Genomic DNA, 27,316 nt, shown 5'->3' on the forward strand with positions numbered 1-27,316 from the left:
CAGAACGTGAAAGCCGATGCTGAATGTTACACTGCATGTGCCCCAGGAGGTGAAAGATCCTGTTTAAGTTGTACTTCACACCTCCCTCCAGCACCCTTGTCTCTGAAAGTCGGAATAATAGCCGTGGAATAGCGGTGGAATAGCCAATCCTTCATGTATTTGTTCCGGTAACCTGTGTCAGACTGGGATACATTGGGCCCATAAGACTCAATTATTTTCACAGATCGCCTGAGTTTGTGAGTTTGTGGGTCTGTGTGTTTCGATGTTTGGATGTTTGTTCCTCAATCATGCAAAACCCGCTCGACCGATTTGGCTGAAAGTTTCCACAAACATAGTTAATACACCCGATTGCGCAATAGGCTACTTTTCGTCACAATAGCACGCATACGTTTGTGCCAGGACCCCCACAAAACCCAAACTCACACCACCATCTCTGCAATCTCACACACTTTGGACCATAGCAAGCCCCAAAATTCATATTGCCCTCTACAGCCTAGCCCCTAACCCCACACAATCTCATATACGTATACTTTACCACTTTGCCCCTCACCTTAACGATACTCCAGGAGGCTCTCTTTAACGCTCCGGAGCAGCCATATTTGCCGACCTCCACCGCTCTGACAATCCGCGACACCGCCCACCCATGTCAATACCCCTAGGCCGTCTAATAAATGCAAAAAAAAAAAAAAAAGTATTACAAATTCAAAGCCCCCGCCTTTCCCTAGAACACATATAAAAGTAGTTAAATACTGTGAAACACATACATGTTAGGTATCCCTGTGTCCGAAATCGCCCGCTCTACAAAGCTATACAAATATTTTGCCTGGACGCTTAACGCTGTAGCGGCAAACATACTGAAAAGTCCAAAACCGCTGTTTTTTCACTATTTTCATTATCATACAAATATCAATCAAAAGTGATCAAACCAATAGCATTTCCCGAAAATGCAACAACTAAAAACTACACCCGGCCCCGCAAAAAAAGACACCCCCCGACACAGACAAATAAAAAAGTGACTGCTGTCAGAATATGGCAACCTTTACAAACAAAAAAATGTCAACACACTACTGGCAGAAAATAACAAATCATACAATGTCGTATATCGAGGTATATTCACTTCAAATCCCTCTGTCCCAAAGACACTATGTACAGTTTATACCAACACCGTATATATAGCAGCTCAAATACAAATTAGCTTCAACACAAAAGTCTCATGTGCTCTCAGAATTACAGCAAAAACAAGATACAAAGTTACATTTCATATCCCATACCTTATACACAGTACGAAAACCTTACCCACGCCTGTATATACACACTTCTACAATCACCGCAGACAAAGTCGCGGGTACCAGCTAGTTATTTATAAAGAACAAAATGATAATCACCAGGAACAAGGATGAAGAAAAATCTGTCGCATTCATACCCTGGTGCCTGTAGTGGCCCAAGGTCCTTCGGCTACATAAGACCACATCCGGATTTTACAAGATTGGTTGAGGTTCTTTTACAGATCTTGCATTGTGACCCATAAGTTTTAGGCTATGTCTCTCATATTACCACGTATTACAAACTATGCTCCTTTCATTGTATACATTAAATTATATTAAATTACAGGAAGACTTAATATCTTATAGTATAATAACCCAGAGAAGTCATTGACCCCTGATATTGTATGTTTTTAACTTCACCGATTCGATCATTGTTGGATTCCAATATTAGGCTTTCCGGAGGTTAGCCCTGTCATTCTGTGAACAACTGCACCTGTGAATGTGAGGAGAGGGGAATAAGTCGCTTCCAGACACCAATAGCAGCGGCTTATGTTCCCGATAACAAAAAGATCAGCCAATTTATATCCAACTGCACTACCTGTATTTCCCACAACTTCTGAGACCTCTTCTCTCATATACTTTAAAGCAAAAAAATAGATAGGCCATGTTGATTTTTTTTGTGTTTGGAATGATCAGCCATTTTTGACCCATCACCATCTTATCTGCATGGACTCAATTTTTTTAAATTATACCGACCCCTTATTGGGAAGTTTTTTCATTTGGGTGGACAGTTGGATTTTTCATATAAATATTTCCACCAATGATCAAATGACCATATAGCGGCCATCAAAGAGACAAATGTGTTGCCGGACACTGCCCGGTAACTGGTAGGCATGGCTGACCCTTATTTATTGTGTATAGCCAACTCACTGACTAGATGGCTGGGCTATGACTATCTAATAAAAATGTATGGCCTGCGACTAACGGTGGGAAGCTCCACTGCAAATGTGTATTTAGTTATGAAATATTTCTCCATTATTGTTTAACGAATTGCATATCTTAAAGTTGCATTACATACAATTTTACCCATTGCGGTATTATTACATGCCATACCTTGCCTTACACTAAGTCCATTTCCAAGCGGAACCCATGAACATAAACCTAATCCGCTTAAAAAAGCACTTACCGTATATACTCGACTATAAGCCGAATTTTGCAGCCCAGTTTTTGTGCTGAAAAAGCCCCCCTCGGCTTATACTCGAGTCAGAAAAAAAAATATATATATTAATGTATAGAATCTCCCATAAAATAGTGCAAAAAAAAAAAAAGTTGTAAATCCCTCCTTTCCCTAGAATACATACAAAAGTAGAAAATTACTGTGAAACACATACACATTAGGTATCCCTGTGTCTGAAAATACCTGGTCTACTGAATATAGGGTATCTGCAGTGCTCCTGTTCCGTCGGGAAGGAGTTAATTGGAGCACTGCAGATACCCTATATACAGCCAGGCTGAATTCCAAGTGGGGGAAGTAAAAACCCAGTCCTGAAGCTCAGGGAAGGGGCAGACAGACAACCAAAACACCCCCTCCCCTTCCCCAGCACCCAGCAACTACTGCACCCAAAAACACCGACCATTTTAATTTTGGAAATTTTCCAGTAGCTGCTGCATTTCCCCCCTCGGCTTATACTCGAGTCAATAAGTTTTCCCAGTTTTTTGTGGTAAAATTAGGGGCCTCGGCTTATATTCGGGTCGGCTTATACTCGAGTATATATGGTACCTCCATAGACTATAATGGGGTGCTTGCAGGACTTTTCTCCCACATTTTTTATGTGGATTCAGGGATGGAAACAAGTACAAGTGTGAACCTAGACTTAGTCAATTTCAACTTTTGTGTAAGGAAGGAGACAAACACCCCAACAGGCACATTCAAAGGACCATGAGGTCCATGACTCAGCACAGAAGAAGGTCATAGACATATAACTTTCGCATATTTGTCTATGGCACCATTGCAGACGTTTATGAGGGAATGTCATCACTTTCAAATTGCAATGAATGTTTTTTTACTGCCTTTGTGTCACGTGTTTGAGACGAGGCACATAAACCCATGAATATAATGCCAGCAGTGCCACTATATATATATTGGTGGACTGGAATTGGTAAAGTGCATCATCAACACCAGAAGAAGAAGCAGCAGCTTTACCTGTAGCCATGAGTCTATCAGACTGGGGTTATGAAGCTCATAATGGTAAGTGATTCTGAGCATATTGGCAACTGTGCTGCGTGTACAATATACATTAAGTCATGTCTTTAAGGAACCCGGAGCTTCTTCTTGAGAAGCAGAAGCTGGAAATATAGATTTAAAGGATTTGTGCATTTGTCTAACCCAATTTTTTTTTCCTACTATGGGAATGCTGAAGAAGAGTTGTCTAAAAGCATGGAGTGACTACAAGATGTAACTACTGTTTGTAGTCTGTAACCTTGGAGATACATAGGTCTGCACAGGACTACAATAGTAGCATCGATACAGTAACATTGCTAAAATGAAATCTGTTATGCCCAATGGAGAAATTGTTGTCTTTTTGATCATGTTAGTAATATTATTAATAAGCATCTTTTCTGGTTGTGACGTTAATGATCCCCATTATATGTGTATGGGTATTATACATCTATAGTAGATACTATGCTTAAAGACATTACATCTATATGTTATATACTGAAATTTCCCCACTGTGGGACTATGAAAGGATTATCTTATCTTATCTTATATAAGTACATTTAACAGTTTTGACTATTATTTTTTACTTTAGGGCCCAACCATTGGCATAAATCTTATCCCATTGCCCAAGGAAACTTCCAGTCTCCGATAGATATTATAACTAAGGAGGCAAAGTTTGATGCATCCTTGAAGTCTCTTAGCATCAACTACAATCCAGCGTCTATCAAATCTATCATCAACATCGGGCATTCATTCCACGTCATTTCTGAAGATACTGCCGATATCTCAGGTACATGAGACATTCATTGCTCTGTCTTAGGGCGGCATGGTGGCTCAGTGGTTAGCACTACAGCCTTGCAACACTGGAATCTTAGGTTCAAATCCTGCCAAGGGCAACATCTGCAAGGCGTTTTTTATGTTCTCCACATGTTTGCATGGGTTTCCTCCCACACACCAAAGACATACTGATAGGGAATCTAGATTGTGAGCCCTATATGGGACAGTGACTGACAATATCTGTAAAGCGCTGCGGAATATGATGGCGCTATATAAGTAAGAATAATAAATAGTCAGTGGCATCATGCATAGTAAATCTAACAAATGGCTGATTCATAAGGCAAAATACAGCAGATAAGCCTGTACATATTTACAAAGATTTCCTTAGGCTATATTGTATCTTATGACTGTGATAAGACAGTAACACCTCCATGTCCTTTATAGTGGTTAAAGGAGGGCCACTCAAAGGGAGCTACCGGCTGAACCAGTTCCACTTCCATTGGGGCCCAAGCAATGATTCTGGATCAGAGCACACTGTGGATGGGAAGGCCTATTCCTCAGAGGTAACTCAATGTTGTATTTGTTATACAGACACTATGACGTGTTACCCATACAAATTTAGGGACAACCATGTTGTGCCCACAAAACACCCACTCCAACTCCAATAGCGGAGAGCAGAGGAACAGGTGACTTCCACCATTTATCTCCTTATGTGATGCAGATTGTGAACCTGAGTTCAGAGGGAATGATGTTATTGGCGTCCATATTATAACTATATTAGACAGTGGAATAATGTAGATAGCTCATGGATTGAAGGAATCGGTATGTCCTAAGAAATGTCTTAATAATATTAGTACATAGGCTAATGTCTCGGCCTGTAGATATAAGATAATACTTTAAAGCTCAAACATATAGATTGAATATAAATGGAAACAAGGCTCACTGGCATGTGGGTGGAGTACACGGGTAGGTTAGTTACCCAAAAAAACCAACAAAATTACTATATATCATAAATGTGATAAATGAAGAAAACCCAGACTTCACCAATAAATATACAAGATCTTTCTATCAAATATATTAGTGTCATACAATCATGTACCGTATATAAATTTTTTGTATATTTCTTGTGTATGAACCACATACTGATAGGTTTTCTTCCGCTCAAAAAGAAAGATTAATGAATATCATAAAGTAAAGCCTTATTCATACAACCGTTCTGCTATTCGTGAACCAAACAAATGTAACATTGGAAAAAAAATTTAAATTCTTTGGTTCCAAGACCAAAATTCTCTGGGTTTTGTTGATTGGTATATTATTTTATGTTTATTTTATTAAATTGTCACATTTTATTTTGTCATTGTTTGTTATATTATATTTTATTATATATTCATTCTATATTATATACATACTTTATTATAGCTGCATCTTGTCCACTGGAACTCAGAAAAATATTCCAGTTTTGCTGAGGCCTCTAAGAATCTGGATGGATGTGCTGTACTGACTGTTTTCTTACAGGTATATAAGACAAGAATTTGTTATTTCTCAGAATCCTTAAGATTTATTAGATTCAAAACAATGCATGTAAGATTTGTCAAATCTATTTTTTTCTTTCTTCTTAGGTTGGCAGCGCTCATACTGGTTTACAGAAAGTGGTGGATGCATTAAGCCAAATTAAAACAAAGGTAAGTAATGTCTTCTTTACATTTCTCCAAGTATGTTTGATTTTGACTCTGTTCACATTGAATCTGAACTCAGGAAGATTTCCAGATAGGTTAACACTAAGTTAGTCGATTCAATAGTTGCAGTCTCACATGTTTCTCATTCTTTATCATTAGAGATGAGTGACCAGTGAAATATTCGATATTCGATTCGAATAGCCTCTCAATATTCGACTATTCGAACGAATATCAAATCCCATTATAGTCTATGGGGTAAAAAGCTTTGTTTCAGGGGAAACCACTATTCGACTCAGGAGAGTCACCAAGTCCACTATCACACCTCAGGAAATGATGCCAACACCTCTGGAATGCAACTCGAATAGCAGGGGAAGCATGTCTGGGGGCATCTAACATGCCCAAGTCCCTGTATTATGCCACTAGTAATGCGGGAGCTGATTTTTTCCCTTAGGAATGCATTGACCATCGTTGATTGGCCGAATGCCATACAGTGTACAGCATTCGGCCAATCAACACTGGTTCTGCCGGAGTAGGCGGAGTCTAAGATCGGTCCACAGCAGTCTCCATTGTGGTCCGATCTCAGGTATAGCACAGTTGACACAGCTCAACTCTGCTACATCTGAGATCGGACCACAATGGAGACTGCTGTGGACCGATCTTAGACTCCGCCTACTCCGGCAGAACCAGCGTTCATTGGCCGAATGCTGTACACTGTATGGCATTTGGCCAATCAATGCTGGTCAATGCATTCCTATGAGAAAAAAACACCTCCCGCATAACGCAAGCTGACAGGGATCCTGACTAGCAGATAATGGGCTGCCACGAGATAGAGCGCCAAAGAGCTGTTTGAGTAACATTCCTACCTCAAGAAAGCTAATTCCTAGCTATATCTGCCTGTACATCTATCCCTGTCTCACCATCACATAGTTCACAGTCTCATATGAACCGAATTGGAATCCACCATTCGTATAAAGTGGAGGTCACCTGATTTTGCCAGTCAATTACTTTTTCCGATTTTTTTCGATGCCTACGTTGTCATAGTTCCTGTCCCACCTCCCCTGCACAGTTATTGGTGCAAAAAAAGCGCCAGGGAAGGTGGGAGGGGATACAAATTTTTAGTGCGTTTGGAATCGAATACCTCGAACAGCCTGATATTCGATCGAACGCCGTTCGCTCATCTCTATTTATCATACATTTGAAATGAAGAGTGTCAAAGAATAAGTCTGACCCTAAAGCCATAGACCTGGCTACACAATAAGTGTTGGGTTGAGAGAAATCCTACATTTTTTTTGCATAGGTGATGTAACTAGGTAGCAGACCCCCACTCACTGATTGTGAATGTCCCAGTGATTCAGGGGAATCCCAACGTGTCTTGGACTCAGTAATCGTACAGCTCTTGAGTCCCTGGGCATTACCTGTGTCACTAACTTTGAAAGGCACACAGAATCTTAACTGTAGACTCACCGATCCTGGTTCAAATTTATCAACCCTGCCCTCTGGGCACTGGAGTGAGGTGCTCATATGCAACTATTTCCTACGACCATCAGCTTTATCCCATCCGTATATTTCAGCAGCTTTTACATTTCCCTTTTCTTCTCTATGAAGACTTGTTCACAACATGTCTGTTGTATAAAACAGGGACCCACATTATGAAGCCTATGTTACAAAGAGCTAAATATTACATAGCTGAGAATAATATAGGTAGGGATATAAATGGATTGATAGAATGTATTATGCAGTGTATATTTTTGGCATGGACGTGTAACTCTAATTTTACAATATTTAATCACTTCTTAGGGCAAACAAGCAGCATTTACCAACTTCGATCCATCTGTTTTGCTTCCTACATCAAAAGACTACTGGAGTTACATTGGATCCTTGACCCACCCGCCATTAAATGAGTGCGTCACCTGGATTATATTCAAAGAACCAATAAGTATCAGCCCTGACCAGGTAATGACAGCAAAGAAAGTGAACAGATATACCAAGTCTTAGATCCCAGGCACAGGGAACACTCCAGACTGGAAATGTATGGTCTGTACGTTGGCTGCATTTCCCAAACTGTTGTCACTCAGGAGACTCCTTGTAACATAGTGATCGATTATACTGGAAATCCCAGACTCCTTACAGCTCTACTGTATGTAATATATATTATACATAAACATCACTATTATATAAGGAGCCCTGTCTGCTGACTGAACGGGTTTCCAAACTTGAACCTAATGTACACACCAGATTTTTCTATTCAGATTGCCTTGTGTGTAAGGGGCCTCGGGGTACTACTGTGAGAGTGTTAGCTTTATCACTGGGGGCCTCCAGTAATCAGACCCTTATGCCCTGCCCTGCAGATAAGAAATAAGTGCCCATAAGCGGACAACCCCTTTAAAGGGTCCAGCTAAGTGGGATAGATTGTTCCGTACATCAGGCAATACTAATAGTTTTAATTCATTTTTGCTTCACAGCTGAACCAATTCCGTGGCCTCCTCTCATCGGCTGAGGGAGAAAAAGCGAGTCCAATCGTGGACAACCACCGCCCACCTCAACCGCTAAAGGGCAGAGAAGTCACAGCGTCTTTCTCATAAATGTGTAGTATAATCACAGTATAATCTACAGTGTATATAGTTACATACATCTCATCTAGTGCAGAGCAAACACAATGCTGTTGTCTAGTGCAACCTGCAAGGAGAAGAAGGCAGCCAAGAATATACAACCAAGCATCATTGAAGACGCCTCTATTCATCTTTGCATTAGGTGACTGATATATTTTAGGATGTAATTTCACAATAACTTAATCACTGTAGAATGACACTAATAAAGAATAAATACATACATTGTGGTTACTATTTATTGGGTGATTCTATCGTGTGTCAGCAATGAAATATTCAGATACATACAAAAGAATAGCTGAAGTATTGTAGGGACCATTACTGGCTATAATCTACGTCTTCTAGTTTAATGGAAATGTTCTTCTTAGATCGGTGTTTCCCAACCTTTTCGATTTAGGGTACTCATAGAAAAATTGTTTTCCTCAGGGTGCCCCTACCAAATAATTCTTATCAAAAGACAAAAAATGGGGTCTGTTGAGTTTCTGCAATTCTACTACTGAGTCCGGAATGTCCGTGCAGGACTTTTCTCTCTGCCAATTTCCCGCAGTTTCTGCAACTCCAGCACAGATGTGAACCTAGCATTAGCTATACCTTTAACCCAGATAGATCCTGGTGACAGTGTTTCAACAGGAGAAGAAATTCTTTTGGATACTGTGATTTATCTAGAGTACTGTATAGATTTAATCGAGACACTGTAAAGCTATTTATCCTGGCCTTGTATACATCCATTTATCTGAATACTATGTGACACTGTATCTGTCTACTGTTTGATTTATCACATGGGCATTGGTACTCAGTATTTATTAGATGATGGTTAATGTTAGTGCCCACTCACTAGCTACAGAGGTGACACAAGAGAGGACACATTCACTGGCACCTGAATCAAACTGTGTTTCCTCATTGCTGCGACATCACTATTATTGTCAACATGCAAATTAACTATTCGGAACAATTGGCCATTGCTCCAAAGAAGTAAGTAGTAAGACCCTCATTGCTCCAAAAAGTTCATTTGTGTGTTGACAAAAAAAGTTATATCTGCAACTGAGGCACCAATTCACAAGAGGAAAATACTGAGACACTAACCTATCTATCTTCAGGGCTGGGGTGATATGCTGGTTCTGGTGACACTAATCTATCTATCTGCAGGGCTGGGGTGATATGATGGGTTCTGGTAACACTAACCTATCTATCTGCAGGGCTAGGGTGATATGCTGGTTCTGGTGACACTAACCTATCTATCTGCAGGGCTGGGGTGATATGCTGGTTCTGGTGACAGTAACCTATCTATCTGGTGATATGCTGGTTCTGGTGAACCTAACCTATCTATCTGTAAGGCTGGCATAATATGCTGGGTTGTGGTGACAGACTTCCTTCAAGGACAATTTCTATCAAAAACCTAAAATGTTCATATGTTAATATGATGGAACCTCACAATAGTAATATGCAATCATGAGACCAGGGTATAGCACCACAGGTTAATCATACCATTACAAGTAACATTTTATTAGATGTTAGCTCATAGCAAAAACTTTATTTTGTTACACTTAATATAAACACAAAATATACATACCCATACATAAAAACTGACAATATTCGCAATACTTGTTTCAGTACATATTTGTATTCCCCATAAAATAACAACTGTATGGTAAAGCATGCAACTGCATCATTTTTATGGTGTTCATCGTAGGGTAAAACCATGGTTTAAAAAAAAAAAAAAAAGTGTTTCTTTTCTGCAGGTCATTATAATTATGGCCAATTTTATACAGTTTTTCTAATGTTTTACCACATTAACAAAAATTAAAAACTTTTTTTCCCAAAAAATAACAGTGGCCATACCATATAAAGGATTTTTTTACAGCATTATCCAGCATGAAATACATTGTTTTAGAAAACAATTAAATATATCAATGAAAAACCATGTATCATAAATATAAAGAACATGATTGTACATGATACAAATACTTACAATTTAAAATTTACATTCATAAATTCCAAACTTTTTTTTTAAACATTTGTACATGTCTATATGGTATACAATATGATACAGATGATGTGACTGCACAGACAGTGTGTAATGTCTTACAGATGCAGCTCTCGCTTTAGAGGTCCTCTATAAAAATGAAGCTCTAACTGTCCTCCCTTTCAGTGGTTGGATGGGGCGGTAATTTTTTTCCATACAGCAGGATTCAATTTCTTCTGTTTCGGTGGTGGAGAAAAGGCTGCGGAATCGGGATAACTGAAAAACAATCATGAATTATTTTCTTAGATTTAAAATTGAATTTAGCAGATTTACTTCTAACATATAACTAATATCTAGAGTCAATGGTTGCAGCAAGGAGAGAATTTTCTTTTTGGGGTGGGAAAGTGTACCTTCAATTATAACCAGGGTTGAGCCGATCTTGACTTTTGAGGATCGATTTTGAAATCCGATTTTCGATCATTTTTCATTCAAACCCGATCTCGATCCCAATTCCGATCCCAATGCAAGTCAATGGGATTTTTTTACTAATCGGAGATCGGATTTTAAAAGCAATCCTATTCACTATACAGCATGGAATCTAACAATTGAACACTTTAATTGTTAGAATCCACGCTGTGTAGTGAATTTTTTTAATCACTAAGTAGCCAGAGGATTTTTTTTTTTAATCCTCTGGCTACTTAATCCCCCCTGGTGTTCACTTACCTGAAAAGATGGCTTGTCTGGTGCTCGGTGTTCTCGGTCTTCTTTGCCTCAATGCCCCCGCCTCCCAGGTTAGTGTTTAAAGAGCTAGGAAGGCGGGGCTTGTAGCTTAGGAGAGTGTGGGCGGGAACAGGGCGGGGAGCCGTGGCGTCTCCCTCCCAGTACCCACCCACACTCTACTAACCCGCCCACACTCTCCTAACCTGGGAGGCAGGGGGCAGCAAGGCGAAGAAGAACGAGAAGACCGGGCACTGGACCAGCCATCTCTTCAGGTAAGTAGCTACTAGAGATATTAGCTAGTCTCCCATTAGAATGAATGGGAGACTAGCTAGCAAAGCATTGTGGGAAATGATCACCGATCTCGATCCCACCTAAAAAGATCGTGTTCGGGATTCCGATCGCGATCGTGAATTTTTCTCGATCGCCGATCAGAATCCGATTTTTTCCGAACACGATCGCTCAACCCTAATTATAACACAACTTTCCATAAATGGATAGTACAGGTAAATAAAAGAACTTTCTAATATCTTATGTAAGAAAAATGCTTTGTTCTCAATTTATCAGGCTAAGTCAGTTGTAAAATAGATGTCTATGGAGAGGGGAGTGGAGGAGCAGGCTGCTATACAATACATACATACTGAAGCTCCACTACAATTTGCAACTAAGGCAGTGCTTTTTTCTCCACTGATGCCCAAAGTAATATATCTAAAGCTCCATCAGAAATAACACTGTAAACATGAAACACATAATACAGCAGTCTCTAGGTTATATCTGTGCTTGAGAAAGTTGGGTGGCCACCATATCAACTAATACAGGGGTTGTCACCCAGCTTTTCCAAAACACGTGAATGACAGATCTGCAAAGTCCATACCTGTCTAGAGCTGACGGTTATTGGTTCTTTTAATACAATCCATACAACAGTTTCTAGCAGTGGTGGAACAGTAAGTGACCCTGGGTAAGTCCAGAATTCCTTGCAGTCAGGGAGTAGACATGACGGATCAAAATCTGTAAAGGAAGACTGTTTGCCCTAAAATAAACAAAATAAGACCTTTTAAAGCACATATAACCAGTTCTCTAAGATTTGCCAAATGGACACATTGTCCATTGAAATAAATTGAGCACAGTCATTAATATGGAATGCACCCGTGCTCGTGCTGCACAACAACGCCCCATTCAGAACAGGGGACAAAACTCCTCTATTCTCCTGATAGGTGAGGGTCTAAACAGTCTAATCCCCAACAATCTGAAAGATATCTTTGCCCATGTGGCAAAGATATCATAAAGGCATAAAGAAGCATAAAGGCTGCTTCTCCAGCCAGTTGTCTTAAAGTTAGCTCTTTTGAGACACATAAAGAATATTTATTTAAATGTAGTATGAGACAATGTAGGACCAAGGAATGGAGGAGATGTAGGACGGAACTTCTGGAAAAAAAAATTATATACATATTCATATATCAGACATGTCAGAAATTCCCATTTGTGAAGCCCTGATCATTGGGCTCATTGCCAGAGTCAAGTCGCGACTCTGAATAGATTAGGAATATCTTCTCTTTCTGGAATAAATTATAGTAAATCTGCTAGGCATCCTGCTAAACTCCCCTTTCCTCCTATACAGGGTGTCCGGAAAGTAAGTACACAAAATGAAAGGGTGGACTTTAGCCGGTATATGAAGTGGTTTTTATTAATGAACATGTGACCGGAAATTCACCGTTGTGGCGCTGCAGGTAGACCGACACAGTGAATGTAAGCTTGTTATTGTGAATGTAAATGTAACAGTAATTCTTGTGGGGACATGTGAAGTCCGTTGTGTATGCAATGTCTGTGCCAACTCACGAAGAGCTCATGAACTGCATCCAGGCTGCCTTAGTCGCGGTGAGGGCCATACCAGGAGTCTGTGAACGGGTGCGTCAATCCATCTCCCGGCATTGCATCAAGGCAGGCGGCCGGCACTTCGAGCAATTCTTGTAAATAAGTAACAGTGATTAACATGATTTCCAATTAAAGCGCTTTCTCTTCTTCGTTTCTCCTTTCACATGGCGCAGCGAGGGATAGGAAGCTGACATCTCGGTCTACCTGCAGCGCCACAACGGTGCATTTCCAGTCACATGTTCATTAATAAAAAATGCTTCATATACCGACTAAAGTCCACCCTTTCATTTTGTGTACTTACATTCCGGACACCCTGTATGTCAGTGTCATGTTGGCACACAAACCAGCAAAAAGTCAACATTTTTGGGCAACATCATTTGTACTCCTAAAATTGCACCAATTTCTGGTGAAACACTTTAATAAATTCCCCATTGTGTCAAGAATTGGAAACTTTTGAGTGCTGCTGAAGAACATTGGTGAAGGTCTAAACCCATGGACCTGTACAATGACATGACAGGCGACCACCTTTGGGTGTAGATAACTTTCTAAAAAAAAATGCTAATAATTACATTTACTACATTATTGTATTCATTAATACTGTAGCATTTACTATTTCCATGCAAAACCAAAAATAACATTTCTCTATGTCCCAAAAGACATACATTTTGTCTTCTACGTTCTCACAGGCCATAGAGCAGGATATTTTTGGCTGGGAAAAATGTTGCATATTCCAGAAGTTAATTTATTGTCTATTTATATCCCCCCTTCCCCATTTACAGCAATACAGACAGGTCCGAAGACCTTCTTTAGACTGCCCAAGTTACCATTCGGCCCCTGCGTCTGCTCCCAGCAGTTTGAAAGCAGGCAGGGGGTTATTGTTATTATTAATATTTTTTCTTTTGTGCATTACAGTGTGGGGGCACCAGAATGGGACATTATAAATACTGTGGGGTCATATTAAGGGGGAGGCATTATACTGTGTGGGAGCACAAAGGGACATGACTGGAAATGGGCAGAACCAAAGTGTTGTGTTAATTGTTGCAGTTTTGTTCGGGAGGCAGCTTACTGCAAAAGAAAGCTACTGTCGGTACTGTCCTGTCCAGGTGATTTTCTCTGCTACATTTTTGTAGCATTGTTTGTTTTAGGACCTGGTAGAAAATTTGGCATTATTTATGCTGTGATTGAATGGCATGGCCAATGCACAGTCGGCACATGGAGAAATCCAAGACCAGATTATTTGGGTGAAGGCCTGTATTAGAAATATTAAGCTACAATGTTAGATAAGACTGCCTTGGAGGGAGACAGGCCTGAAGTTTATGCCACATAATGTATTTTAGATTTAACTATACGTCACATGTATAATTATGCTAAGCCTCCTGTGCGGATGGTCTGGTGACTGGTTGTCATTAAAGATGAGCGAGTACTGTTCGGATCAGCCGATCCGAACAGCACGCTCCATAGAAATGAATGGATGCACCTGGTACTTCCGCTTTGACGGCGGCCGGCCACTTAACCCCTTGCGTGCCGGCTACGTCCATTCATTTCTATGCGAGCGTGCTGTTCGGATCGGCTGATCCGAACAGTACTCGCTCATCTCTAGTTGTCATAAATTTGGCTTAAAGGGGTTTTCCCCTTTTCCTAAATACACTGCTTCAGCAAAACTGCTTTGTTTGTCCACTATCTTAATTTATTCACTTCATTGTTGACACTGCGTTTCTATGGCCCTTGGGGTTATCTGCTCAAATGTCAAGTGAGTAGCTGCCTGCTCTCAGAGGGGAGGGAGGAGGGGCTAAGTGCACGGGAGCGAGCCTGTGTCTGTAGCTGTTCCTGTGTCTGCACCACACATGTGACCTAGCTTCCTGCTCCCAGATAGAGGAGGGGGAAAAGAGTGCTGCTTTCTTATATAAAACTGTTAAATCCTAGTGGGACCTGGTCCCTCTGCTCATTAGGATTTAGCTTTCTTATATAGAGCAGGCTAAAAGCTAGTGGGCAGAAGGACCTGGTCCCTTAGCCCACTAGGATTTAGCCGACTCTATATAGGACAAGCTAAATCCAAGTGTTATAGGACCTTTGATGACATCACAGGCCCTTCATTTGTCCCATAGGATCACGCTATGTGGTGGGCGGAGCTACACACTAATTTGGGGGCAGAGCTAAACTGGAGGTAGTCGGACAGTATGGCTTTGCATATGAAACCCCGCCCACCAACTGACGTCAAAAACCAGGAAGGAAGAAGTCTTTTGCAGCAGTGAAGACTGGTGAGCAAGGGACATGGGAATACCCCTCTAAGATCCCATGTTTTGGGGACATGACAGAGGCTTCTATATCATTTTTACTGTAACCTCAAATCTAAATAAGCTTTCATCTGCTTCAATCCACTGGAGACACAGAATGGTTTAAAAGTTTCCATAACAATGGACAGATGTAATTTTTTGTCAGTATAGCATTGAACCGTATTGTTGATACCTTAAAGTTGATGTCATCCAAGGCATTTGTAATTTTTTCCAGATTTGTGTTATGTTTTCCAATCTGAAAAGAAAAGAAGATATTAATTTTATATGTTTGAGAAAATAGTTATTTTTTAATGTTTCATCAATATTAGTGGTTGTCCTTAGAATAAAGCCCTCCTATGAGGAGTCGTGCACCTTGTCATGTATGGGGTGCACGCTCAGCTGGCTCCTTTGTTATGAAGACTGGCGTGAGTAACATCAGTCCTCAGAAATATGCTAAAATATTTTTATGCTAGCTTGTCTTCTTCCATTGTATCAAAACTCTATTGAATGAAGAGGTAAAACACAAAGTGGAATGGATACAGAAGTCAGAGATGTGTCTGCAGTCTGTAAGACTGTGGAGTCGGAGTTAGGACCTTTTTTGGGTTGAGTCAGAATAAAATTATTAAATTACTTTTAATGGTATTATATAATTATTACTATTGTATAATAAATTAAATTCATAGTTTGTTGCAGATATACAAAAAGGACAAAAAAACATCTGTCGCATATCATAGCAATAGTGCAAAAACAGTCAATTTTGGGAAGTCCTCCACAGAAAAGGGAAAAGGCATCCAAAGCTTCAAGATGCTGTGATAAAGTGATAGATAATTAGATAGACTGATTGATAGATAGAGTATAGATAGATGATAGATAGATAGATAGATAGATAGATAGATAGATAGATAGATAGATAGATAGATGATAGATAGATAAATAGATAGATAGATAGATAGATAGATAGATAGATAGATAGATAGATAGATAGGAGATAGATAGATAGATAGATAGATAGATAGATAGATAGATAGATAGATAGGTGCTTTAGGACTATAACTCTTACCTTTAAAAATATTCCCAAAACAGCTAAGCCATCCGGTTTTTGAGCGGCCTCCACAAAATTTGAATATTTCTCTGAGTTCCAATGGACAATGTGAAGCTTTAACAAAAATTAAAGAACATAAAGACAATAGATCAATATTTGTGTCTTGTCTGCTAAAACAATTTTTTTATTGTGTATTTGTGTGCTGTCCTAGATAAGCTGCATACTACAATGGATGAGATCATCAGAGAGTTGGGCAAAAGAAGTTTATTCTCCAGTTCTCTTTGCATAGATAAATGATGTATGGAAATTTGGCCCATGGACTATAATGTGTCAGTGTCACCCTACACTCGGACAGCACACAGACATAAACACTTAAAGAGGACCTTTCATCAGATTGGGCACAGGCAGTTCTATATACTGCTGGAAAGCTGACAGTGCGCTGAATTCAGCGCCCTATCGGCTTTCCCGATCTGTGCCCTGGGTAAAGCGCTATCGGTCCCGGTACCGTACGGCTTTACAGTCAGAAGGGCATTCCTGACACTCTGTCAGGAACGTCCTTCTGCCCAGCAGCGCCTATCGCGCTGTACAGTGTGAGCGGGGAGGAACACCCCCTCCCTCTGCTCACAGTGCTAGTCCATAGACAAGTATTATCAGGAGGGGGAGGGGGGAGTTCCTCCCTGCTAACACTGTACAGCGCGATAGGCGCTGCTGGGCAGAAGGACGGTCCTGACAGAGTGTCAGAAACGCCCTTCTGACTGTAAAGCACTGCGGTACCGGGACCAATAGCGCTTTACCAGGGGCACAGATCGGGAAAGCCGATAGTGCGCTGAATTCAGCGCACTGTCAGCTTTCCAGCAGTATATAGAACTGCCTGTGCCCAATCTGATGAAAGGTCCTCTTTAAGGCCACTTAATTTATAACGTTCTTCCTACCTCTGCCGGATAATCTCTGCCATCCACTTTATGTTCTGCACCATAGTCATCACAAGGTCCCCAGTGAAAATGTAATTGGCGCAGTCTGTAGCTGCCGTGCAGTGGTCCGCCTCTCACCACTATCAAGGAAAATCAGAAACAAGACAATAAATTTCATGTTTCAATTTCCTTTTTAGAACTAAAATAAATAAACTTGTTAGAACTTGCTGTATGTATTTTATAATGGATACGCCTTTTATATCAGAAAATACATACACAAATGACACTTTCCTAAATACAAACTGGTTCATTAATAGTTAATTGGAGATTTATAAAATAAAATCTAATGTGTAATAAGTTTTGTATTACCCTGCAAAATATTCAAATGTAGGACTGTGAATTTTACCATTTCTCTTTTTTTACCCCTGGAAATTTATGAATATATTGACAATAGAGATGAGCGAACGGCGTTTGATCGAATTGATATTCGATGGAATATCAGGCTGCTCGAGATATTCGATTCCAATCGAATATCACGCGGCAAACGCACTAAAAATTCGTATCCTCTCCCACCTTCCCTGGCGCTTTTTTTGCACCAAATAATGCGCAGGGGAGGTGGGACAGGAACTACGACAACGTAGGCATCGGAAAAAAATCGGAAAAAGCCATTGGCTGGCTAAATCAGGTGACCTCGGATTTATACGAATTGTGGATTTCATATCCGGGTCATATGAGACTGTGAACTATGTGACTGTGAGACAGGGATAGCTGTACAGGCAGGGTTAGCTAGGGATTACCTTTATTTAGGTGGGAATGTTACTCAAACAGCTCTTTGGGGCTCTATCTCAGATGTAGCTCTGTATGGCATTTGGCCAATCAACGCTGGTCAATGCATTCCTACAGAAAAAGTCAGCTCCCGCTCAACTCTTATTATCGCATTATTAGTAGCGTAATACAGGGACTTGGGCTTGTTAGATGCCCCCAGCCATGCTTCCGCTGCTGTCCCAGTTGCATTCCAGAGGTGTTGTCCTCATTTGCTGAGGTGTCATTTGCACCAAATGTCTCACACAGACTGAGCCACTACAATAAATTTGGTTCATTTTCAGTCTGTCTGAATTTATGCTATTAATAAATGTAGGGTAGTGTTGTATATTTATAAAGTTTCAAATGGTAGCACCAAGTTGTCATTTCAATCACACATTTGCAGGAAGAGTAACAGAGGAATAGGACACAACAGAATTGTTAGAAACAGTACTCCAAAATTACTTCACAGGGAATGCAAGCAGATATGCCTGGACAGGAGACAGGTCTCCTTTAACAAACTGGAAAGCTGAACTAATGTATAATCCATACAATGTATAGAAAAATAAATGTTGCTATACAGGAACCATCGAGCTACTGCTTAGTATACAGAGAACAGAAGACTTCAGGAGCCTTAGTCTCAACAATTCCCAATGACATCCGAGGAGACTATGACCTTCCACTTTTTATAGGATTAAAATATCATCAGGTTTACAAGTCAATGTGAACAATAACCAAAAGAATTCTAGTATCAGGGATGTCGAGAACTGCAAAGTAATAGAAATGAAATATTCTTTCTGCCCAGTTTCTTGGCATAAGAAGAAGAAGGAAAGCTCATTCATAATGCTACATTTCTTGCTTGCCTTGTGTCTCTTGCCCACATCCATTGGTGCCTCATTGTCTTCTGTTGCCTAATATTTTTGGCTGGACCTTCAGGAACCAGCTCAAACTCTGTTGACTTCCTTCTACTAGGCGAACAAATGCAAAACAATATTAGTTCCTGAGATCAGTTTTTGCTTTCTTGTGAATAGAAATGTGTTACTAAGATTGATTTTGTTGCATTAAAGGGATTCTGTCATTGGGAAAACTCATTTTTAACTAAGCATATATTTGCATAGCCTTTAGAAAGGCTATTCCAGACATAACTTTTGTTTGTTAATCTTCCCAGCCATTTTGGAATTAGCCTGTTTTTATTGATATGCTAATTAGCCAGCAACAAGAAGCGGAAGTTCAGTGAGCACTGTCTGCTGTATGTACACAGGGGGAGGTGAGAGCAGGGAGGCTGATGAGTCATCAGCAGCAGCAGCCTCCCCCTTTGTACACACTCAGTGAACTTCCGCTGCTCATTGCTGGCTAATTAGCATATCAATAAAAGCGGGCTAATTCAAAAACGGCTGGGATGTTTAACAAACAAAAGGTATGTCTGGAATAGCCTTTCTAAAGGCTATGTAAGTATATGCTTAGTTAAAAATGTGTTTTCCCTTTAAGAGTGAGTTGTATATGTAGTAGTTACTAGAGATGAGCGAACAGTGTTCTATCGAACTCATGTTCGATCGGATATTAGGCTGTTCGGCATGTTCGAATCGAATCGAACACCGCGTGGTAAAGTGCGCCATTACTCGATTCCCCTCCCACCTTCCCTGGCGCCTTTTTTGCTCCAATAACAGCGCAGGGTAGGTGGGACAGGAACTACGACACCGGTGACGTTGAGAAAAGTAGGCAAAACCCATTGGCTGCCGAAAACATGTGACCTCTAATTTAAAAGAACAGCGCCGCCCAGGTTCGCGTCATTCTGAGCTTGCAATTCACCGAGGACGGAGGTTTCCGTCCAGCTAGCTAGGGCTTAGATTCTGGGTAGGCAGGGACAGGCTAGGATAGGAAGGAGAAGACAACCAACAGCTCTTATAAGAGCTAAATTCCAGGGAGAAGCTTGTCAGTGTAACGTGGCACTGACGGGCTCAATCGCCGCAACCCAGCTTTCCCAGGATCCTGAATGGAATACACTGTCAGTGTATTCCCGTATACCCGATATATACCCCGATACCCGTTCCAACGGTGTGCCCCCCCACCTTCACCCCAGAAATACCCTGCAAGTCCCCTAGCAATAGAATTGGGGCTATATACACCCACAATTTTTACTACTGGTATACAGTGCCATTGTCTGACTGGGAATTCAAAGAATATATTGGGAATACAAATACCCTCATTTCTTGCTACTGCCATATAGTGCCAGTTTCTGACTGGTAATTCAAAGAATATATTGAGGTTACGTGCACCCACAATTTTTACTACTGGTATACAGTGCCATTGTCTGACTGGGAATTCAAAGAATATATTGGGAATACAAATACCCTCATTTCTTGCTACTGCCATATAGTGCCAGTTTCTGACTGGTAATTCAAAGAATATATTGGGGTTACGTGCACCCACAATTTTTACTACTGGTATACAGTGCCATTGTCTGACTGGGAATTCAAAGAATATATTGGGGTTATAAATACCCTCATTTCTTGCTACTGCCATATAGTGCCAGTTTCTGACTGGTAATTCAAAGAATATATTGTGGTTACGTGCACCCACAATTTTTACTACTGGTATACAGTGCCATTGTCTGACTGGGAATTCAAAGAATATATTGGGAATACAAATACCCTCATTTCTTGCTACTGCCATATAGTGCCAGTGTCTGACTGGGAATTCAAAGAATATATTGGGGTTACGTGCACCCACAATTTTTACTACTGGTATACAGTGCCATTGTCTGACTGGGAATTCAAAGAATATATTGGGAATAAAAATACCCTCATTTCTTGCTACTGCCATATAGTGCCAGTGTCTGACTGGGAATTCAAAGAATATATTGGGGTTACGTGCACCCACAATTTTTACTACTGGTATACAGTGCCATTGTCTGACTGGGAATTCAAAGAATATATTGGGAATACAAATACCCTCATTTCTTGCTACTGCCATATAGTGCCAGTGTCTGACTGGGAATTCAAAGAATATATTGTGGTTACGTGCACCCACAATTTTTACTACTGGTATACAGTGCCATTGTCTGACTGGGAATTCAAAGAATATATTGGGAATACAAATACCCTCATTTCTTGCTACTGCCATATAGTGCCAGTTTCTGACTGGTAATTCAAAGAATATATTGGGGTTACGTGCACCCACAATTTTTACTACTGGTATACAGTGCCATTGTCTGACTGGGAATTCAAAGAATATATTGGGGTTATAAATACCCTCATTTCTTGCTACTGCCATATAGTGCCAGTTTCTGACTGGTAATTCAAAGAATATATTGGGGTTACGTGCACCCACAATTTTTACTACTGGTATACAGTGCCATTGTCTGACTGGGAATTCAAAGAATATATTGGGAATACAAATACCCCCATTTCTTGCTACTGCCATATAGTGCCAGTGTCTGACTGGGAATTCAAAGAATATATTGGGGTTACGTGCACCCACAATTTTTACTACTGGTATACAGTGCCATTGTCTGACTGGGAATTCAAAGAATATATTGGGAATACAAATACCCTCATTTCTTGCTACTGCCATATAGTGCCAGTTTCTGACTGGTAATTCAAAGAATATATTGTGGTTACGTGCACCCACAATTTTTACTACTGGTATACAGTGCCATTGTCTGACTGGGAATTCAAAGAATATATTGGGAATACAAATACCCTCATTTCTTGCTACTGCCATATAGTGCCAGTTTCTGACTGGTAATTCAAAGAATATATTGGGGTTACGTGCACCCACAATTTTTACTACTGGTATACAGTGCCATTGTCTGACTGGGAATTCAAAGAATATATTGGGAATACAAATACCCTCATTTCTTGCTACTGCCATATAGTGCCAGTTTCTGACTGGTAATTCAAAGAATATATTGGGGTTACGTGCACCCACAATTTTTACTACTGGTATACAGTGCCATTGTCTGACTGGGAATTCAAAGAATATATTGGGGTTATAAATACCCTCATTTCTTGCTACTGCCATATAGTGCCAGTTTCTGACTGGTAATTCAAAGAATATATTGTGGTTACGTGCACCCACAATTTTTACTACTGGTATACAGTGCCATTGTCTGACTGGGAATTCAAAGAATATATTGGGAATACAAATACCCTCATTTCTTGCTACTGCCATATAGTGCCAGTGTCTGACTGGGAATTCAAAGAATATATTGGGGTTACGTGCACCCACAATTTTTACTACTGGTATACAGTGCCATTGTCTGACTGGGAATTCAAAGAATATATTGGGAATACAAATACCCTCATTTCTTGCTACTGCCATATAGTGCCAGTGTCTGACTGGGAATTCAAAGAATATATTGGGGTTACGTGCACCCACAATTTTTACTACTGGTATACAGTGCCATTGTCTGACTGGGAATTCAAAGAATATATTGGGAATACAAATACCCTCATTTCTTGCTACTGCCATATAGTGCCAGTGTCTGACTGGGAATTCAAAGAATATATTGTGGTTACGTGCACCCACAATTTTTACTACTGGTATACAGTGCCATTGTCTGACTGGGAATTCAAAGAATATATTGGGAATACAAATACCCTCATTTCTTGCTACTGCCATATAGTGCCAGTTTCTGACTGGTAATTCAAAGAATATATTGGGGTTACGTGCACCCACAATTTTTACTACTGGTATACAGTGCCATTGTCTGACTGGGAATTCAAAGAATATATTGGGGTTATAAATACCCTCATTTCTTGCTACTGCCATATAGTGCCAGTTTCTGACTGGTAATTCAAAGAATATATTGGGGTTACGTGCACCCACAATTTTTACTACTGGTATACAGTGCCATTGTCTGACTGGGAATTCAAAGAATATATTGGGAATACAAATACCCCCATTTCTTGCTACTGCCATATAGTGCCAGTGTCTGACTGGGAATTCAAAGAATATATTGGGGTTACGTGCACCCACAATTTTTACTACTGGTATACAGTGCCATTGTCTGACTGGGAATTCAAAGAATATATTGGGAATACAAATACCCTCATTTCTTGCTACTGCCATATAGTGCCAGTTTCTGACTGGTAATTCAAAGAATATATTGTGGTTACGTGCACCCACAATTTTTACTACTGGTATACAGTGCCATTGTCTGACTGGGAATTCAAAGAATATATTGGGAATACAAATACCCTCATTTCTTGCTACTGCCATATAGTGCCAGTTTCTGACTGGTAATTCAAAGAATATATTGGGGTTACGTGCACCCACAATTTTTACTACTGGTATACAGTGCCATTGTCTGACTGGGAATTCAAAGAATATATTGGGAATACAAATACCCTCATTTCTTGCTACTGCCATATAGTGCCAGTTTCTGACTGGTAATTCAAAGAATATATTGGGGTTACGTGCACCCACAATTTTTACTACTGGTATACAGTGCCATTGTCTGACTGGGAATTCAAAGAATATATTGGGGTTATAAATACCCTCATTTCTTGCTACTGCCATATAGTGCCAGTTTCTGACTGGTAATTCAAAGAATATATTGGGGTTACGTGCACCCACAATTTTTACTACTGGTATACAGTGCCATTGTCTGACTGGGAATTCAAAGAATATATTGGAAATACAAATACCCTCATTTCTTGCTACTGCCATATAGTGCCAGTGTCTGACTGGGAATTCAAAGAATATATTGGGGTTACGTGCACCCACAATTTTTACTACTGGTATACAGTGCCATTGTCTGACTGGGAATTCAAAGAATATATTGGGAATACAAATACCCTCATTTCTTGCTACTGCCATATAGTGCCAGTGTCTGACTGGGAATTCAAAGAATATATTGGGGTTACGTGCACCCACAATTTTTACTACTGGTATACAGTGCCATTGTCTGACTGGGAATTCAAAGAATATATTGGGGTTATAAATACCCTCATTTCTTGCTACTGCCATATAGTGCCAGTTTCTGACTGGTAATTCAAAGAATATATTGTGGTTACGTGCACCCACAATTTTTACTACTGGTATACAGTGCCATTGTCCGACTAGGAATTCAAAGAATATATTGGGAATACAAATACCCTCATTTCTTGCTACTGCCATATAGTGCCAGTGTCTGACTGGGAATTCAAAGAATATATTGGGGTTACGTGCACCCACAATTTTTACTACTGGTATACAGTGCCATTGTCTGACTGGGAATTCAAAGAATATATTGGGAATACAAATACCCTCATTTCTTGCTACTGCCATATAGTGCCAGTGTCTGACTGGGAATTCAAAGAATATATTGGGGTTACGTGCACCCACAATTTTTACTACTGGTATACAGTGCCATTGTCTGACTGGGAATTCAAAGAATATATTGGGAATACAAATACCCTCATTTCTTGCTACTGCCATATAGTGCCAGTGTCTGACTGGGAATTCAAAGAATATATTGGGGTTACGTGCACCCACAATTTTTACTACTGGTATACAGTGCCATTGTCTGACTGGGAATTCAAAGAATATATTGGGGTTATAAATACCCTCATTTCTTGCTACTGCCATATAGTGCCAGTTTCTGACTGGTAATTCAAAGAATATATTGGGGTTACGTGCACCCACAATTTTTACTACTGGTATACAGTGCCATTGTCTGACTGGGAATTCAAAGAATATATTGGGGATACAAATACCCTCATTTCTTGCTACTGCCATATAGTGCCAGTGTCTGACTGGGAATTCAAAGAATATATTGGGATTACGTGCACCCACAATTTTTACTACTGGTATACAGTGCCATTGTCTGACTGGGAATTCAAAGAATATATTGGGGTTATAAATACCCTCATTTCTTGCTACTGCCATATAGTGCCAGTTTCTGACTGGTAATTAAAAGAATATATTGGGGTTACGTGCACCCACAATTTTTACTACTGGTATACAGTGCCATTGTCTGACTGGGAATTCAAAGAATATATTGGGAATACAAATACCCTCATTTCTTGCTACTGCCATATAGTGCCAGTTTCTGACTGGTAATTCAAAGAATATATTGTGGTTACGTGCACCCACAATTTTTACTACTGGTATACAGTGCCATTGTCTGACTGGGAATTCAAAGAATATATTGGGAATACAAATACCCTCATTTCTTGCTACTGCCATATAGTGCCAGTTTCTGACTGGTAATTCAAAGAATATATTGGGGTTACGTGCACCCACAATTTTTACTACTGGTATACAGTGCCATTGTCTGACTGGGAATTCAAAGAATATATTGGGAATACAAATACCCTCATTTCTTGCTACTGCCATATAGTGCCAGTTTCTGACTGGTAATTAAAAGAATATATTGGGGTTACGTGCACCCACAATTTTTACTACTGGTATACAGTGCCATTGTCTGACTGGGAATTCAAAGAATATATTGGGGTTATAAATACCCTCATTTCTTGCTACTGCCATATAGTGCCAGTTTCTGACTGGTAATTCAAAGAATATATTGGGGTTACGTGCACCCACAATTTTTACTACTGGTATACAGTGCCATTGTCTGACTGGGAATTCAAAGAATATATTGGGAATACAAATACCCTCATTTCTTGCTACTGCCATATAGTGCCAGTGTCTGACTGGGAATTCAAAGAATATATTGGGATTACGTGCACCCACAATTTTTACTACTGGTATACAGTGCCATTGTCTGACTGGGAATTCAAAGAATATATTGGGAATACAAATACCCTCATTTCTTGCTACTGCCATATAGTGCCAGTGTCTGACTGGGAATTCAAAGAATATATTGTGGTTACGTGCACCCACAATTTTTACTACTGGTATACAGTGCCATTGTCTGACTGGGAATTCAAAGAATATATTGGGAATACAAATACCCTCATTTCTTGCTACTGCCATATAGTGCCAGTTTCTGACTGGTAATTCAAAGAATATATTGTGGTTACGTGCACCCACAATTTTTACTACTGGTATACAGTGCCATTGTCTGACTGGGAATTCAAAGAATATATTGGGAATACAAATACCCTCATTTCTTGCTACTGCCATATAGTGCCAGTTTCTGACTGGTAATTCAAAGAATATATTGTGGTTACGTGCACCCACAATTTTTACTACTGGTATACAGTGCCATTGTCTGACTGGGAATTCAAAGAATATATTGGGAATACAAATACCCTCATTTCTTGCTACTGCCATATAGTGCCAGTTTCTGACTGGTAATTCAAAGAATATATTGGGGTTACGTGCACCCACAATTTTTACTACTGGTATACAGTGCCATTGTCTGACTGGGAATTCAAAGAATATATTGGGAATACAAATACCCTCATTTCTTGCTACTGCCATATAGTGCCAGTTTCTGACTGGTAATTCAAAGAATATATTGTGGTTACGTGCACCCACAATTTTTACTACTGGTATACAGTGCCATTGTCTGACTGGGAATTCAAAGAATATATTGGGAATACAAATACCCTCATTTCTTGCTACTGCCATATAGTGCCAGTTTCTGACTGGTAATTCAAAGAATATATTGGGGTTACGTGCACCCACAATTTTTACTACTGGTATACAGTGCCATTGTCTGACTGGGAATTCAAAGAATATATTGGGAATACAAATACCCTCATTTCTTGCTACTGCCATATAGTGCCAGTTTCTGACTGGTAATTCAAAGAATATATTGTGGTTACGTGCACCCACAATTTTTACTACTGGTATACAGTGCCATTGTCTGACTGGGAATTCAAAGAATATATTGGGAATACAAATACCCTCATTTCTTGCTACTGCCATATAGTGCCAGTGTCTGACTGGGAATTCAAAGAATATATTGGGGGTTACGTGCACCCACAATTTTTACTACTGGTATACAGTGCCATTGTCTGACTGGGAATTCAAAGAATATATTGGGAATACAAATACCCTCATTTCTTGCTACTGCCATATAGTGCCAGTGTCTGACTGGGAATTCAAAGAATATATTGGGGTTACGTGCACCCACAATTTTTACTACTGGTATACAGTGCCAATTTCTAACTAGGAATTCAAAATGCGCAAGGCTCCCGGAAAGGGACGTGGACGAGGCCGTGGGCGAGGTCGGGGGAATGGTTCTGGGGAGCAAGGTAGCAGTGAAGCCACAGGGCGTCCCGTGCCTACTCCTGTGGG

At 40.1% G+C, this 27,316-nt stretch overlaps 2 protein-coding genes across 3 annotated transcripts in view; one reads left to right on the plus strand and one right to left on the minus strand.

Annotated features, from left to right (window-relative positions):
• Positions 1–3,476: 3,476 nt before the first annotated feature.
• LOC142201277 (carbonic anhydrase 1-like) lies at positions 3,477–8,518 on the plus strand. Of its 2 annotated transcripts, XM_075272109.1 has the most exons (7): positions 3,477–3,513; positions 4,076–4,273; positions 4,705–4,823; positions 5,680–5,775; positions 5,880–5,942; positions 7,734–7,889; positions 8,399–8,518. In XM_075272109.1, exons 1-7 carry the CDS (start codon positions 3,477–3,479, stop codon positions 8,516–8,518), a joined length of 789 nt encoding a protein of 262 aa, XP_075128210.1. The 2 variants fall into 2 exon arrangements, with proteins under 2 accessions (XP_075128210.1, XP_075128211.1); XM_075272110.1 differs by lacking the exon at positions 4,076–4,273.
• Positions 8,519–10,091: 1,573 nt separating this feature from the next.
• Positions 10,092–27,316, minus strand: part of LOC142200196 (carbonic anhydrase 13-like) — a 33,647-nt gene continuing 16,422 nt past the window's right edge. Inside the window, exons 3-7 of the mRNA XM_075270368.1 lie at positions 17,342–17,460; positions 16,428–16,523; positions 15,561–15,623; positions 12,097–12,252; positions 10,092–10,781 (exon numbers count right to left, since the gene is read on the minus strand). Of these exons, the coding sequence (XP_075126469.1) occupies positions 10,656–10,781; positions 12,097–12,252; positions 15,561–15,623; positions 16,428–16,523; positions 17,342–17,460 (560 nt within the window). The 3' untranslated portion in view covers positions 10,092–10,655. The remainder of the gene's footprint in view (positions 10,782–12,096; positions 12,253–15,560; positions 15,624–16,427; positions 16,524–17,341; positions 17,461–27,316) is intronic.

The sequence above is a fragment of the Leptodactylus fuscus genome, chromosome 4 (assembly GCF_031893055.1).
Source record: "Leptodactylus fuscus isolate aLepFus1 chromosome 4, aLepFus1.hap2, whole genome shotgun sequence".
Lineage (NCBI taxonomy): Eukaryota > Metazoa > Chordata > Amphibia > Anura > Leptodactylidae > Leptodactylus > Leptodactylus fuscus.

Coding starts and splice junctions, on each gene's coding strand:
- LOC142201277 (XM_075272109.1), top strand. CDS start 3,477: ATGAGTCTATCAGACTGGGGTTATGAAGCTCATAATG. Junction 4,274..4,704: donor AGATACTGCCGATATCTCAG/GTACATGAGACA, acceptor TGTCCTTTATAG/TGGTTAAAGGAGGGCCACTC. Junction 5,776..5,879: donor TACTGACTGTTTTCTTACAG/GTATATAAGACA, acceptor CTTTCTTCTTAG/GTTGGCAGCGCTCATACTGG.